The following is a 17,420-nucleotide window of genomic DNA, read 5'->3' on the forward strand; positions in this document are numbered from 1 at the left end:
GTGTAAATTTAGCATTGGCAATCTGTCTTGCTTCTGGAAATCCAATGCCCTGTGTGAATTTGACATGAAAAACCTAAACCTCTTTCTCGATCTTCCATGTCTTGCAGTCACGAGACTTGGCTGAATGTAGCTCGCTGCAATTCACACAACGCAATGGACGACTGCAGGTGTCATGTTCATGAGAATGGCCATCCTGACCGCACTTTGGGCAAATGTAATCACCTTTGCAGTTTTTCTCGTTGTGCCCGAACTTTAAGCAATTGTAACATTGAAGAGGATTTGGTATATATGTAGTAACTTTTGTCATGAGATAGCCAACTTTTATAAATGAAGGTAGAAGGTAGAAAAGGTATGCCAAAAGTAAGGGTGATAGTGTTTGTGCTAATTTCTTTTTCTAATCGTTTAATTTTGATGCGTCTAGCAGCAGTGACATGTTGTTCAGTAAGGTCTTGCACAATGTCCGTCTCTGATACCCCAGCAAGATCAGGACAGCGAATGATACCACTTGAGGAATTCAGAGTGCGGTGTGCAATGCATTTACATGGCCGGTTGAAGAAGGATGTTACACTAAGTAAATTGTGAGCATGTGCTGCTTTTTCTACTTCAACAAGCAGATCCCCTGTGCATAATTTCTTGACGGACTTTGGTACACCAGATTTACTTTGAAGTGTTTTTTCAATTACGAATGGAGAAAGACTTGTCATTTTAAAAGTTTCATCAGTTGACTGAATCAAAAGAAATCTCGGAAATGCCATGTTGGATGTGTATGGTCGGTGAGAAGGATTGTCACCTTCCGTGCCGTCAGAATCTGTTTCGGTATGCGGTCGTTTATTTTTGTTTTTGTTATCCATGTTGATATTATTTAGATTCGTCACTCGCAGCCCCCACCCGCCGCGGAGTCCAACAAGGGAACATGTAAACAGAGCGGATATCCAGCTCACACATGTTCGGGATACTGTAGTGATGTACTCGGCCAGGTATTTTGCAATCATGTTTATATCACCAGCTGTATTGCAAATATGCAATAAGGGGATTCAAGGGATTGCTACTTTACCCAACCAGTTGACCCTAAGCCACCGCCTTCTAGGAAATAGAAAGTGAAATATATATTGCAATAGTGTTCAATAAATTTGTGTGAACATACTATGAAGTTTGCTGAACGCAGTAAAATATGACAAGAGATGGAAAGTACATTCAATGGTGTGTAATGTTAATTTGCTACAATAACAACAGAAAATTGTGCAATGTAGAAATGAAAACATATAGATGCAGTTTAACATGAAGAATAAGAAGATGTAAGCGTAATTAAAGTGAGATTTTCTAGGGCTTGGCACGACTAGCCGATTGATCGTATCGGGCCAATACGACCGCCAAAAACGTCTACACCGAATTAGAGGCCAAAGATGTGTATTGGCAACCACACCCCAAAAAAGAGGATGCAAACATGTAAACAAGCATGCATCATCTCCCCGGGGTGCTATGGGGCACCTCAACATCCAGGACCCTCCTTTCCGGCTTTCGGGCCGCCACCCACGGCAAACGGGTGGCTCCATTTTCGGGGGAGTCGTACCCCTCTGCATGGAGATACAGCCGGCATTTTCTATCCCCCGCCGGCAAGGGGCAACTTCCAAGTGTGATCTTGACCTTTGAGTTAGGGGTCTGGGTATTGCGCACGACACATTTTCTTGACATTGGTTACATTTGTGCCAAGTAATATTAAAATACCTGTTGGCCTTTGACTTCCAAGTGTGACCTTGACCTTTCAGCTAAGGGTCTGGGTTTTGCGCATGACATGTTATCTCATCCAGGGGAATATTGGTGCCAACTGATATTTATATCCTGTTTTGCATAACAAAGTTATGGACCGGACAGGAAAAAAACTCTATTGACCTTTGATCTCCAAGTGTGACCTTGACCTTTAAGCTAGGGTTCTGGGTGTTGCGCATGACACGTCGTTTGATTATGGGGAATATTTATGCCAAGTAATATTGTAATCCCTTGAGGGATGACAGAGGTCTGGACACGAAACAGACTCTGTTCATGCCATGTTAACATTCGACTGCCAAGTGTGACCTTGACCTTTGAGCTAGGGGTCTGAAAGTTGTGCATGACACATTGTCTTATTATGGGGTACATATGTGCCAAGTAATATTAAAATCCCTTCATGGATGACAGAGTTATGGACCAGACAGGAAAAAAGCCCTGTTGACCTCCGATTGTGACCTTGACCTTTAAGCCAGGGTTCCGAGTTTTGCACATGACACGTCGACTCATCACGGGGAAGATTTGTGCCAAGTAATATTAAAATCCCTTGATGAATGACATAGTTATGCACCGGACACGAATTTGCGGACGGACGGACGGAATGACGGACAGAAAATAGCAATCCTATAGTTCCCGAAACTGGTTTTCAACCAGTAGGGGACTAAAAATAGCACCATATATTACCGAAACACCCTGAAAGTTAACTTCTCTCATCCCTTTAACAACAGCCTCCAGGTATTGAGAACTGTAGTTATAATTGTGTAGCTGCAGTCCAGATCTCTCTAAATATTTTATGCTATTGTTGAGCCCTGTTTCAGTAGAAATATGTCATACATATTATGCTACAGGAATGGATAACCCTTCAAATCGGCATCACAATATCAAAATTTTTAAAATAGAAAGCAATGTTGACAAATATATCAATAATTATGTCAGTATTGAAGTAGTTTTGACAAAAAAGAAATGATTGTATAAATCGAACCTTGGTTTCTTCTATTTTACATTACGTTTGTACTGCGTGATTTTCTTGGCTTTCCAACATATTCTAGATACTCCCCATATTCTACATTAAACTTGATACAAATAAACGGGGATAAACGGAAATTTATCGTAAATTCTTTATTTAATCAAAGTTAAGACAGTTTTCCATTCTATCCTCTTATGTATGTACTACAAATACATCAGAAACGAAATTCCGATCATTATTTGTCAAAAGCAAAAACATACAACAGTACAAATACATAATACAGCTTGAAGCGGAATGACTTTTCTGCTTTTCTGACGAGGTTTACTTACTTATCTATAAGGTATTTACGTGTATAGAATATCTCATATTTTTATGCTTGAATCGTTTATACATCTATGAACAATATATGCAGAAAAGGTAATTTTGAATCCGATTATACCTATTGCAAGCGCCCAAGGTGTGTCATAAACCCAAGCGGCCGACGATGACATGGCATATTTAGTGTTACTGACAAGCCTGCCCATAGCATTCATTACTTCTTCAGGTGACTGAAAGTAAAATCAGGAATAAATCGCCATTTTAAACAGATTTCCACTTTATTATATTAAGCAGAAAGTTTTTCAACTAAATTGTGATATATTTAGTTTTGGAGTTCATGCTTGGTATATTATTTCGACAGCATAATATTATTGAATATAATGCTTTAATTTAATGAAAATTCACGGACCAATAGTATTTAAAAACATATCCCATATGTTTCAATGCATTCGGTGTCACAAAAGTTTTGCTTTTAAGCATGTTCCTCAGATATAACTGGGCAAAATGTTTTCAAACTTCAAATATGCATTTAGCATCATTAGATGACCTAACAAGACAAGTTAAATAACTCTAGCTCTTATTTTGTCAAGACATGCCCTTATCTATCTTAAAAATTTTTGATTTATGTTTTGCATGCAAGTATGTATTTTAAAAACTACTTGACCAAATCACACATTTTTGACATCATGAGATGGCCTCACACAACAGTTTAAATAACTCTGGGTTACACGTTGGCCAAATAATGCTCTAATTTCACTTTAATATTCACTGAAATTTCTACATTTAAGAAGGTTACTCTGGAACCATTGCATTGAATGTTTTCAAACTATTAATAAGCCTTTAATTAGTGTTCATTCTGGGCCATGTCCCATATGTCCAACTTACAGTTTACAGGATTATGTCCCTTTGTCATTTTACAAATTTTACTATAACGTTTGATTAATTCTCCCACATTGAGTGTTCGCATGCATTGAATGTACACTGTCAAACCTATGTTAAACCTAACCGCAGCCTTTAGTCAGTATATTGTACACTCAATACGTGCGTACACCCAATTATTATTATTATTATTATACCACATTTATATAGCACTCTTTTCATGCACTTGTACACGTTCAAAAGTGCTTTACAGAATAAATTGCAAAAATACAAACAAATACGTATACAAAGATAATGCATTCCACATTAACAAAAATCATGAATGAAAACAAGTATAATTTAGAAAAAAAAACAAGCTAAAAAAAAAAAAATGTATCGGTCAGTAAACAAAATATTGTACAAAGAAGTGGGTTTTGAGCAGGCTTTTGAAAGCAGCTAGCGTGTCAGCTTCCCTGATCTTGACAGGAAGAGAGTTCCAAAGCTTTGGAGCAGTGCACGAAAAGCTGCGATTGCCATACATCATGGTATTAGATTTTGGCATAACCAGTGACAGCGTGTCTTGCGATCTTAGGGTCCTGACCGGTTTATACACTTCTAGCATATCCCTAATATAGGCAGGGGACTGATTGTGTAACGCCTTAAAGGTGTGGGTCAGAACCTTGTACTGCACCCTGTATTTCACTGGCAACCAGTGAAGCTCCTTCAGAACCGGTGTTATATGATTGCGACGGGGCGTCTTAGTGATTACGCGAGCTGCAGTGTTCTGGACATGTTGCAACTTGTTAAGTGTGCTGTTTGGTATACCACTTAACAAGGCATTACAGTAGTCTAACCGTGAAGTAACCAGGCTGTTTATAAGGGTTTTTGTGGCATCACTGGTAAGATACCGTCTGATGTGACCTATTCTGCGAAGTTGTGCATATCCAGCCCGGCACACCGAGTTGACTTGTTGTTCCATATCCATACCGCTGTCAAATACTGCTCCAAGATTCCTAACACATTTCGTGGATTTTATCACAGAATCACCGACCTTCACAGAAACGTCATCAATGTACTTGGAGTTACGCTTTGATGGAGGCCCAATAGGGGTGATTTAATTTTGGCGTTGGATGTAAGCTGTTTTTATGTTGAACTGCATTAAATAGTCGAGTGTTCTGTCATTAGACAGCTCTATTTTACATAGCAGTAGTTATATTTAAATGACATAAACATTTATTAAGTACCTGACACAAATGTCTATCATCAATGAATAGAATTAGGGCCGTTTATTTTCAGGAGACTTTCTAAATAATTACGTAAAGGTGTATGGTCAGAAATGGCGAATTATATTGACTGTCAGGCGTATTGAATGATTTTTTATGATAAAGAAACAAGTATGATATCATTATTCAATTACAGAAGCCTCCCAATCCACTCCCTCTGAAAATGCTTGAATGATATTATAATACCAAAGAGGGAGAAACCAAATCGAAGATTAGCGCATGTTCACCTAATATCAATTATGAACAGCCAGTTTCTTTTGAATTTGGATGGAAACTGTGGGAGGAGTTGAGTATACTAAGTACTACGCCTTTGTAGCATTATAAAGCTGAAATACGAGGCATAACTCCTTAAAATAATTAGAAATTGAACGCAAGATACTGTGCGCCTGTCCAATTGATGCTAATGTATATCCTGTTTCATTAAAATATGATGGAAACTTAATATCGTTTGAGTACGTTGACAGTGCGGTGGGCAGATGTAATTGTGATATTGTGAAGTCGAAGAAGGGGCATGGCACACAAAAATATGACAAGAAAGTTATGAAAATGTAGATGCCGCCTGATCTAAAATAACGTCACGAAATAATGTCACATATCCTTCCCCCCACACTACTGACGTTAAGTTGACTTTGGAATGACAAAAAACATAAATTGCTTGGGTAACTAGAACCGTGGAAGCTTTTGTATTGTTGCATTATCATGATTATCATTACCTAAAGTTGCAGCTGCGTATGTGTGACTACCATAAGTTAATACCGGTAAGTAAGTTTAAGTATGCATAAGAAACAAAACCATACATTCATAATCTGCGTTAGAATTTTTCAATTTCCAGGCATGTATAAACGAGCATTCCGGCGGTGTGTAAGCCGGATATTGATATTGTATATAGGCCTTTCCTGTGTAAAAAAATAAACTAGTCGAATGACTCTTTGTCCTCATCAACACATACGGTTTAGGTGCATTCTTTGGTTTAGTAATATCTTATAAACAAGCTCTTCATAAACGGAGTGAAATATTAAGAACCTACATGTACGCGCACCCATTAAGTATGACACAAACGTGTGTACCTGTCCGGATACGGTTGATTCGGCTGATGTTCTTAATCGTAGGTATTCATTTGTAAAGTAACCTTGAGTTGCTTTAATTATCTCTTCCTTGCTGCATCCCGTCCCTTCAATATTTGCTTTGTCTATCCATCCTCTGTACACTGTAGGTCCGCTTAATATCCACACATGACTGTTCCCGTACATTCCTTGATGGTACGCCTGCACAAAATGTATTGTTTTAGTTTAAAATATAGCTGAAAACAAAAACTGAAATAAATTGAAACAGTGTGTTTTTTCTTAACATAGCTTATTGTAGATTCGGTATTTTCGATTCTGTTATTCCTGATGTTATAGGGAGCAGCTATTATTCGCATTTTCAAAACTCTGCGCCTTGCCAATGCTTATAATGTAGAGGGCAGTGCTGCTTTTTAGTGCGTCGTTCTCTTCGAGAACATAAAATAAACCTTTACGCATATTAATATAAGATGTTGGACAGACACGTTTTAGTAGAAAATTTTTTGGAAAATGTAATATAAGTTTAAATCTAAATACAGACAAAGAAAAAAAGATATTTAACCGTTTTGATATGAAGAAAACCTCCCCCCACACCCCACCTCCCAAACCAAGAAAAAACAAGACCAACAAAATATATAATAAGAACAAAGAGTTTCCTTCGATCGCATGGTTGTTTATGATAACACCTTTAAAAAGGTAAATTCCGAAGCTGCCCTTATTTTATGTGATGGACTAATTAAAGTTTTTATATACTGCTTATCGTGTCAATCTTTTACTTTATACTAATTTATCTTAGGTGGATTGTGAATCAAGTTTTACCATTTATAACAATCACACTTTATTTCTGAATGAATGAATCCTTCGCCATGAGGGTTGAGAGAAAATGCCAGTTGCGTTTTCAATAATGAACGCAATGAAAGGGAGATACAGATATCATTGTTCATGTGTTTCTAATGACGTAGCCAGGAATCGAACACGCGATCTCTCGCAATCGAAGTGGACACTTTACCACTACGCTACAGAGGTGGTAAATTCTTTGCGACGAGCATTAGAATAGAAAACGTCTAATAAAAATATTACCTCTAATTAGTCATCCGTAATAGTGTTGATTTTGAATTATTCGCGGTAGTTCAATACATAATAAATTCGCGAGTACTGGCCAAAAATGTTGATTTCGAATAATTCGGAATGGTTCAATGTATAACAAATTCGCGAGTAGTAGCATTCATTAATCACAGCAGACGTAAATATTAACCAACATTATTGTCAAAAATACAGACACCTGTGAACCGCGAATTCTAAAAAACCGCGAATAAGACGACTTTTAAAATCGAGAATAACAATACCCAATCATCTGTAATAAACATTATATAGTGGCGATTGATCTTGTCAATAAACTACAGTTTTATTCTTTTATAGACAAAAACAAAATCATCAAAAGCTAATAGATGCTTCCTATTAATTCTTAGATGAAAGTTCGTGTCAAAAAAGTTTAGCCTTAAGCGTAGAAAGGTAGCTAAGCTAAACGCATTGTTTTATAATGATATACAATTTCCAATTCCACCAGTTTTTTTTAATAAGTCTCCTTCTGGTCATCCTTTCATTCCAAACAAATACTACAATTATAGGGTTATTTTTCTCAATTATTAACAAATACACCTGACTTAAAATTAAGGTATAGCAAATTATGAGTAATTAAAGGCGTACAAAAGAAATGAAAATCATTGACTATGTAATGATACATCATTTATATCAATCGCATTCTTGCACTTTCTTGTGTGAAATACTTGCCTCACAGAATAACCGGGGTGCAATATCTGTTCTGAACGCGGCCACAATTATTCTAACACCAAATTGCTGAAATAGAGATAGAGAAAGCAGTGTGGCAGTAAAAACATATATTAAATATAGTAATAATTTCCCGTTCAGAAATTTAGACATTTGCAGATTCTCCGGTTGTTTTGGTTTTCAGCGGGTCTTATTCTTAAAACGTGGTTATTCCTTTTGAAGTTTCGCCTTAATTGATAAATTCTTTCGTAAATAAAACAAAATAAATAAGTGAAATCAGTTATTCGGAGTTATTGTTAAAATAGGTAAAATGAATAAAAATTATGATATAACAGTGTTAAGTTATGTTCATAAGATACACAAATTTATTGGTAAGATACAAAATTGGCAACAGTTTTCCTAATTTGATCAGATAACAAAACAGGTGAGCTTTTTCATTAACACCGAAACTTCAAAAAATATACAAGAACATAGGCTGCAACGACCTCAGAACTGTTAAAAGTCAATTATTATATTATTTTGAATATTGTTTTACGTATAAGGTTATATCTTAACAAATTGGGGTCAATTTCTGACTTTCATATATGCGTGGGTCCTTTAACCTGGAGTTATCCATAGTTTTATTAGGTTTTCGTTTTAAAAGTTTTTCATTGTAAGTATGTATGCTTGCAGAAAAGAACACATTTCGAAATTTTCGACTTTCTATTGAGTGTGTATGCGTTGCGTGCATATTTGTGTGTGCGTGTGTGTGTGTGTGTGTGTGTGTGTGTGTGTGTTCGTTTTAACGTCTTTTCAACAATTTTTCAGTCATACAAACGTCGGTGTCTACTTGTAGCAGTGGGCACAATGCCCAACTTTATTGTACTGTCTCACTGTAATATCGCGCCGTAGGCACGTGACATGATATCCCACCCAGTCACAATATACTGACACCGGGATGACCAGTCCTAGCACTATCTTTTTAAAGCTGAAACACAAATGCAAAGGTGCGTGTCTTAAATTTAAGACATTTTGTACCTGTGTTTTAAGAATAATTGCTTGTATATGATATATTAATATTAATAATAGGAATTATGTGAAATATGACTGTTTCTTTCATAAAAGTTGGAAAAAATCTATTGTTAACTTACATTTGGCAATTATTCGAACTGACACAAACTAGGAAGTTGTCAGCTCTACGAAAACACTTGCATCGGTGAGCAGCAGGTGAAGTATTACCGACTGTGTTAATTACTAACATTGTATATAAGCTCAGCTATTCCGTGTAGATATCACAGCTTCTTTATTGTATTAAAATCCAGTTAGCACTGAGGTTGCCTTTTAAGAAAGAAACTAATACACGTCATCGGAAGTAATAAGATTTACAAGTTTGGCTTTAATGAATAAATGCCATTTTGACCGTATGACAAGGTGTACTTCCCACCTTATATATCGAATATTGTACAGCTGACGGCTTCCTGAACTTCCCACAACTTGGCACATATACTGTTTACTAGTTTTAAAAGTGGAAGGACGGGCACTGGTACGCTTACAAACTTTATCGGCATCTCCAAATAATCAGATCTTGGTGTCTATGGTTAAAACCTGTCTATTGACTGGTCCCATACAGTCTGTTTCTTGGCTGACCGCGATATACAAGTACAAAACAAATGTGAACAAAGTAGAACTTCCTGTTTTTTTACACTCAGAGAGTCAATAGAGTGTATTTGATTTTCACCTGAACACAAGAAGAAATAGATTTAAAAAATGATTATAAATGTACTAAATTGGCATGAATTTACTTCTGTGCTTTCAGCATCCGAGAATTAATTGCTAATCAGATATTGTTTAACGTTCAATATATATGAATATTTTCATTCTGTATGGCAAGTTTGCCATTTGAAAATGAACAGACTTGTCAAATGTATCAAATTGGATATTGCTTTATGATTTGTGACATTTTATAGATATTGGCGTCTTTTTAAAACCTTGATAATGTATGATAGACCTTGAATCATTCTTTTGCGATCTGATATTCATATAATACTATACTCTGAAGCATTATATTAATTTTCTTTTATAAATATTTAAACATGTTGATAAAGCGATGTTTACGTGGAGGCCAGTCTGACGAAAGTACTCGATCTTTCTTAAAGTTAGATCTGATGATAGTCCATTTAAATTCATCTTTCTGTATAATCGGATCTCCCATATTTCTATTTTTATTTCCACCAATCTATTATTATTTGAACCAATCAGACGACTTGAAAAAATTCGCGTCACTTGTATCAGTATCAATACAATCTGTGAGAAGATCCTTTGGAAGCGTACAACGCAACCAAGCAAAAAAAGCAGACTCGGTTTGATTGAGTCGGTTCATGAGAGGTAATGAAATGTGCATATTTAAGCGGAATTCTATTGTAATCAAACTAAATGTTCTCCGTGGTCCCAAAGGACCAGAAAATATAGCAACACTGAGTCCAAGTACAGGGAAAATGTTTACAGCAGCCACACAGCACTTAAAGATTGACTGCTGTTATGATAGTTCATAATATCTGAGAAGAGCCTTTGGAAGCATAGAACGCACCAAACAAACTGTAACTGAATAATTTGATTAAACGCTTATTTCTATACAATGACATATTCAATGGCGTTGTACATAATAATAATAATAATAATAATAATAATGATAATAATAATGATGATGATGATAACTTTATTTAAACGAACAGTCATGACCGCACCCTGTCCCCTGAGTCCATTTTACCCCTATTGCCGAATACCAGTGCTTTAAGCCTTACATGGTACACCCAGACGGACTGCATATAGAGGTTCAATCCCCCTGGTTAATGGTGCCATCACTTATTATTTTAAAAAACGAAATACCACAAATTCTAATATGTTTGACTCTGTTAAAACACACTTACGCTAGAATGACGTCACGTAACGCGCGGTGACGTCAATGTTTTTGTTGCGACCAAGAAAGAGCGCTACTATATTTTATCTACTGTTTTAGATTAAGGGCATATTAGAATCGAAATAATTTATAGCAAACCCGTGTTTTAACACTATTTATACACTCGGGCGGTAAAACGTCGTACAAATAATTTCACAAGGGCTGCGCTCTCGTGAAAATATTACGCCCGACAACCGCTCATCGTGCATAAATAGTGTTAAAACACTCTTTTGCTATAAATTATTTCTTAAATAAAGAAACAAGTAAAACGATACAGTGTAAAGATACATGCGTGGTAAATTGTACACGAATAAGAGGCTTAAAGCAAGTATCGTTCCCTTACGGCAATTCTCGGAAAATGTTCCTGATTTCTTTTAATTACAGAGAATACGAACATTAAAGAAATCCAATCGCGAAATATTCTAAATCCTCATTATTTCAATGGCAGAACAAATATATTATACCTTAATGCTTTATTCACTGGCAGACCTTCAATTTTGTAAGAGATTTATTATCCGTTATTAACATTAGAAAGGTTGATACTCTGAAGATTAAAGAATATCAATATTTGGAACAAAAGACATCATTTGTCTCAGTGCGATAATTAAGACGGGTTTAGTCTAGCAATAAGTAGTGTCTGTAATTTAAAACTGCCATATCAAATAACAAGATGGTAAAAGAAATATTTATAATAACAAGAGGTTGTAGAATAGTAAATGCCCCCTTGATGCATTCAGTGACTGCACAAGGAACACAAATTATTTGGTCACAGTGCATTGGACGTTTGACATACTGACCTCAAATCAATAATTATGGGTCATTTACCAGTAATAAGTGACCTCCGTATCAATGTGATCTTAGACCAAAGCATTTTTTAGTTATTTGGCAAAAAAGTTTTACTTTTCTGGGTCAATGTGACCTTGACCTTTGACCTACTGACCTCAAAATCAATAGGGTCATCTGCTGGTCATGATCAACCTCCCTTTTAAATTTCGTGATCTTAGGCCCAAGTGTTCTCGAGTTATCATCCGGAATCGGTTTAACTCTTCCGGGTCACTGTGACCTTGACCCTGACCTACTGACCTCAAAATCAATTGGGGTCATCTGCTGGTCATGATCAACCTCCCTATTCAATTTCGTGATCATAGGCCCACGTGTTCTCAAGTTATCGTCTGGAAACAGTTTAACTGTTCCGGGTCACTGTGGCCCTGACGTTTGACCTACTGATCTCAAAATCAATAGAGGTCATCTGCTGGTCATGACCAACCTCCTATCAACTTTCATGATCCTAGGCCCAAGCGTTCTTGAGTTATTTCTCGGAAACCGATTGGTCTACCGACCGACCGACCGACATCTGCAAAACAATATACCCCTCCTTCTTCGAAGGGGGGACATAAAAAGTCACGTTCCAAGAACACAAGCCAAATCCAAACAGCAATGTGCCATTCAAACAAAATCCATACAACAGCGTGGCCCTTAAACCACATCAGTACAACAGTATGTCCTTCAAAAAAACAAAGAGAAATATCAAACAGGGAATGCCACGCACCAAAAGCGCAGCCTCCTCAAAACGAACCCCCCAGCCTAATCAATATATGCAATAGTTCGCCCCTTAACCCAAATACATAAAACAGTGCGCGAGCAAAAATCAAGATCCTTAAACATGATTATGACAAAGTGCGTCCTTCAAACCAAATTCATACAAGACTGGGTTCCTCAAATAGTTCCTATCAACAAGGCAACCAGATTCATACGACAGTGATCACCTCAAACCAAATCCATACAACAGTGTGCCCATCAAACCAGATCCGTAGGAGAGTCCGCTCTTAAAAGAACAGTGTGCATATAGAGATCAATGCCTGCCATACATACACAAAATATATAGATAAAGTAAAACATATATACAAGGAGAAACAAAATCAGTTTATATTTGAAGTTAATTAAGGCTGACAAACCGTTAGAAGATGACCACAGCTGCTTTTAGATGGGTTCAGGTAAATTTTGCACGAAAAGTATAAGCATATAAAAAGGGATTCATCCCTTCTGACTATTACAGTATCTTTGCCATTAGCATTGTTTATATATGTGTGATGGTATCATTCATGTGGTGATTTTGACGGTCCTCTATTACTCTAAATTGAGTACAATAAGGCTTATATAATTCAAAAATTACTTTATAAGGCGGGAGCCAATAGCAGAAAATGTTATTGCTATTACATTTAAGGAGGTAGGTTACCTTCATATTTGTATGTGCGCATGTCCAACCGGAAGCTAACGTGACGATTTACGACGACGTTTACGACAAATTAAATGTGTTTGTATATTCATTCTTCTGAAAACAAATCATGAACCTGCCTCCGATCTGATACTTTATGGTTTAATAATGCAGAAATAATGAATCAATTGCCGCAGAAACGCTTCAAAACAATGTTGCCTTAAAATGACGTCACTGACGTCATGACGTTACGTGTCAGTTACCGCGTAAAATTAATATCTTTTATCTTGAAATTACGTAATTCTGTGCATTTTCTTTATTTTAACTATCTTCAAATAACAAATATTTGCTGAAATATTTGTTATGAATCTTTTGCTCTGAATAATCATCAATATTTTGCTTCTTTTATGTAGTTATATTGAAACGTTATGCGGATTGCAGGAAAATGGATGATGGTAACCAATGGTATTTGGAATATAGTTGGATGAAAGGTTACTTGTAACGGCCATTTTCAAATAAAAAATCTAGCAGTTTGATTTGTAATACCTATTTTTCAGGTTCCGTTGATAATTTGTTACTTATATACTAAAACTAAGATCTAAAATTGTTCAAATTTCAGTAGAAAAATGTGGTTCCTTAAATTTAATTGATGTTACCATGGAAACGAAGCCCGTGACCTATGTATCTAAATGTAAAATTCAAAAGCGTTGACACTGGTCTATTTATGAAACACAGCTTCGGCTTTTTATTTTATTTTCAACAATATCCATGAGAAATGTAGCAGCATGCTGAACGATTTTTCCATGAAAAATGCCAGACGAGGGGTACTGCCGTATGTATTCTAAGCTGTGAAATTTGTTTGAATCAATGCAAATAACAAGAAAATATAACTTACGTTAGAAATAATATGTTTTAAAGCTACATTAACTAGAAAGATAATCTTATTCAATATTTTTTTATAAGAAATTACGACAAAAGCAAGATATAAGCTATTTTAAACATCTCTGTTGCCATGGTTACTGTAAACTTTAAGAAAAATAGGGTACCATGTAAAGTGCATGGTATTTTGCTTATAATATTTCCCAAATATTCCATGTTAGTCATTAACAGAATGCCACTTAAGCCGTCGAAAACCCCTATTTTTATACATAGTTGTTTAAAAATGAGAGAAAATGCGTTACCGTGGAAACACGAGCCCCGCGACATATACATTTAAAGCTTATATTAGAAAGCTAACGTGCATACTAGTAAAATTATCAATTATGCAGACTTCTACGGATATCAATGAAACTAAAATACGCTGAAAGGTGTTAAATATCCGTATTTTCCTTCTTCTTTCAATATAAAATAACTTTGGAGGGTCATGTTCTTCAAACCTGGATAAAAAGTGAATTTGATGGGACAGAGACAAACGAAATTGAGATTGTAGCAGGTAAAACTTTATATTACACGAAATCCAAACAAATGCTGCGGTTAATCTAACTTGAATTTACCCTTGTAACAAGGTAACCTACCTCCTTAAATGTTCAAGAATCAGGTCGTTATATCTGTATTAACAGGCTCAAATAATACAATGTATATTGTTATTTAACTCGTATTTTAATTATATTCCTTTGATATCCTTTATACGGGATTTCGAGTGGTTATGGTCTCGCTGAAGGTTCGAGACCTCCCTAAGGTGTAAAATTCTTTCGAGTGAGCCAGCTAGCTTGCGGAAGAAACGAAATGCCCACCCGTGTCTGACATAATAACAACGATCCACACGACCAGTGTTTGTGTCGATGTGACATTAAGTCATTCACACACCAGTAAGGTTGTCTTCCTTTAAGGTTATCCTATAATTTCTATAAATACACAACTCTCTTAATGCACGATACCTGTGCAACACGCATTGAGCAACTGAATAAAACGTATTGTATTTTCCCAGTTGCTCATTTGTCATACTTGTTATTTACTGCGCTGCGTATGATTTTTGGACAACGCATGACATGTTACCAACGTCATTAAACTTGAAGAACATGAGGAAGCATGAATTGATTTATTCTTACTAGCTTAATTCAAAGTCTGTTTGGCTATAAATATGTTTTGTAAACGTGGAAACAGACTACTGTTCGACTGAAGACTCAGTAGTGTAACAAGCTAGAGTATAACTTATTTTGTATATAACATGATAAATTACGCAAAGTATTCTCCTTCCAAAATTAGCTGGGAATACAAGTTTGCACCGTTTCATTTGTCAGCCAAATATTTTTAAGAATTTATTTGGTTGATCATTATAATTCTCGTTTCTAGCCGTTCTGATATATCACTGAAAGCATCGTGTCACTGATTAAATGAAGTGAATAAAAAAACAAACAGATACACATTTCTAGTCTTAAATGAAAATTAGTTTGAATCTTTTCAGAAAATCCCTTACATTGCTGCTGTCAGATACATCAGCAAAGGTGGTCAGATTTCAATTCATGGTCACGAGATGTAGCAAGATTTCTAACAATTACCTTGAATCTTTTTAAAATATCTTTGACGTTGCTGGTATCAGATATAACTGCAGACGTCACTAGTGTCATGTTGTTCTCTCTAAGAAGTCCGTGAAAATTTTCAATTTGCTGAAACATAAAGTTTCTTTTAAAGTTCAATGGAGACAATAGCAACATATTGGACGGCATACCTCCAGAGGTTCATTAACCCTTATCATGCTGGACACGATTGATTCTGCCTTTTCGACCAGTGTAGACCATGATCAGCCTGCACATCCGTGCAGTCTGATCATGATCTGCACTGTTCGCCATTCAGTCTGTATCTTTCTAATAAGCACCCTTTTTAATAGTTAATGGTACTGTCCAAATTGAAAGATGGACAAGTTCATTATAGAAATTTAGCAGGGAAGGGTTAAAATATTCAATTTTAAAAAGAGTATAGCAACGTCTATAAGATACAAAAAACAAACAATATTTATATAAAAGGGGAACTCAGTGGCTCGAGCGATTAAGATCGGTCGCTGACTTCGAAACACTTGAAACTTCGCTTGAGATGTTGAATTCTTCATGTGAGGAAATCAGCTGACTGACCGAAGGTTGGTCGTTCTTCCAAGGTACCCGTCCGATATTAAAATTTAGCCAACAACAATACAAAATATAGAACTTGATATTTTACGAGTATGACGTGAAGAACGGTAAAATGACTCCTTTGGACTGTATGACCATTAACTCTATCATGATTTTTTTACAAACTGTCTTTGTTTTATATTTAATTTATACATTGTTCTCTGGTCAACACCGACGAAGATTTTTCCTGATTATTAAGGCAACACATTGGCTTAAACAAAGAATAAGTTTAACCGATAGAGCAATTACTATGATTGTGCTTCTGAGGAATTTTCGTTTAGAGTTGATTATATTCTTAATATGTAAGGACTATAAAAAGTTACTACGTACTTTGAATCAATCTTATTATCATTTCTGGGCTGGTATTCATAAAGCTCCTAAGGGAAAATTTAAGGGACTAACTACGGGAAAAGTTCCAAAGCATTTTATGGACAATGCTCGAAATAGTTGGAATGTCTATCAATATTGTTACATACAGTCTGACATAGTAATGAAGATTATCAATAAATCTTATAAAGTCTACACTTTTCTTTTGTGCTATGTTGTTCAGGAAATTTTACAAAGTTAAGGATTTTCCTAAGTTTTCTCCTTGGGAGCTTTATGAATACGGGCCCTGGTCCACTGTGATCATTGAATCCTATCAATGTTATTTCATAGTAGAGTTCCGTTTAAGCTTTTGCTAAGGGATGGAAGGGTGTTGAAAATAATTGACAAATAAAAATAAACTATTTGTAACTAAACTTGCTATCTGTCTTTCTTGTGATGTTTCATATCGAAAACCAGACTGACCTAAACACATTCACAGAAAACACCTGATACGGCATAGAAGCAAAATGTAAAAGCATGTAAGCATATATTTATGGTTTTGTTAAATTAGCTGATAAGACTGGAATCACACATACAGTTTCGGTATCAGCTACCACAACAATATATCGTGAAGACAATCCAGCTCTACTCTACTCTACCCTATTATTATACGGAACCCTTTATTTTGTATGAAAGTAGGATAACATGTTTAATCTTCTGGTGTAGCAGAATTATGTAATCTCATATGCTTAAACTATCTCATAATAAAAGATAATGATTGTGTCACTACAACATTAAGGCAATCAGAAACATTTCAAGGA

The 17,420-nt window shown here is 35.8% G+C and overlaps 1 protein-coding gene across 1 annotated transcript in view; it reads right to left on the reverse strand.

The window, feature by feature from the left end:
- Window positions 1-17,420, reverse strand: part of LOC123541330 (gamma-aminobutyric acid type B receptor subunit 2-like) — a 47,907-nt gene that overhangs the window by 21,490 nt on the left and 8,997 nt on the right. The window contains exons 4-9 of the mRNA XM_053526022.1: window positions 15,688-15,795; window positions 14,704-14,706; window positions 8,043-8,108; window positions 6,258-6,455; window positions 3,171-3,279; window positions 2,449-2,573 (exon numbers count right to left, since the gene is read on the reverse strand). Of these exons, the coding sequence (XP_053381997.1) occupies window positions 2,449-2,573; window positions 3,171-3,279; window positions 6,258-6,455; window positions 8,043-8,108; window positions 14,704-14,706; window positions 15,688-15,795 (609 nt within the window). The remainder of the gene's footprint in view (window positions 1-2,448; window positions 2,574-3,170; window positions 3,280-6,257; window positions 6,456-8,042; window positions 8,109-14,703; window positions 14,707-15,687; window positions 15,796-17,420) is intronic.

The sequence above is a fragment of the Mercenaria mercenaria genome, chromosome 16 (genome assembly GCF_021730395.1).
Source record: "Mercenaria mercenaria strain notata chromosome 16, MADL_Memer_1, whole genome shotgun sequence".
In the NCBI taxonomy this organism is placed as follows: Eukaryota; Metazoa; Mollusca; class Bivalvia; order Venerida; family Veneridae; genus Mercenaria; species Mercenaria mercenaria.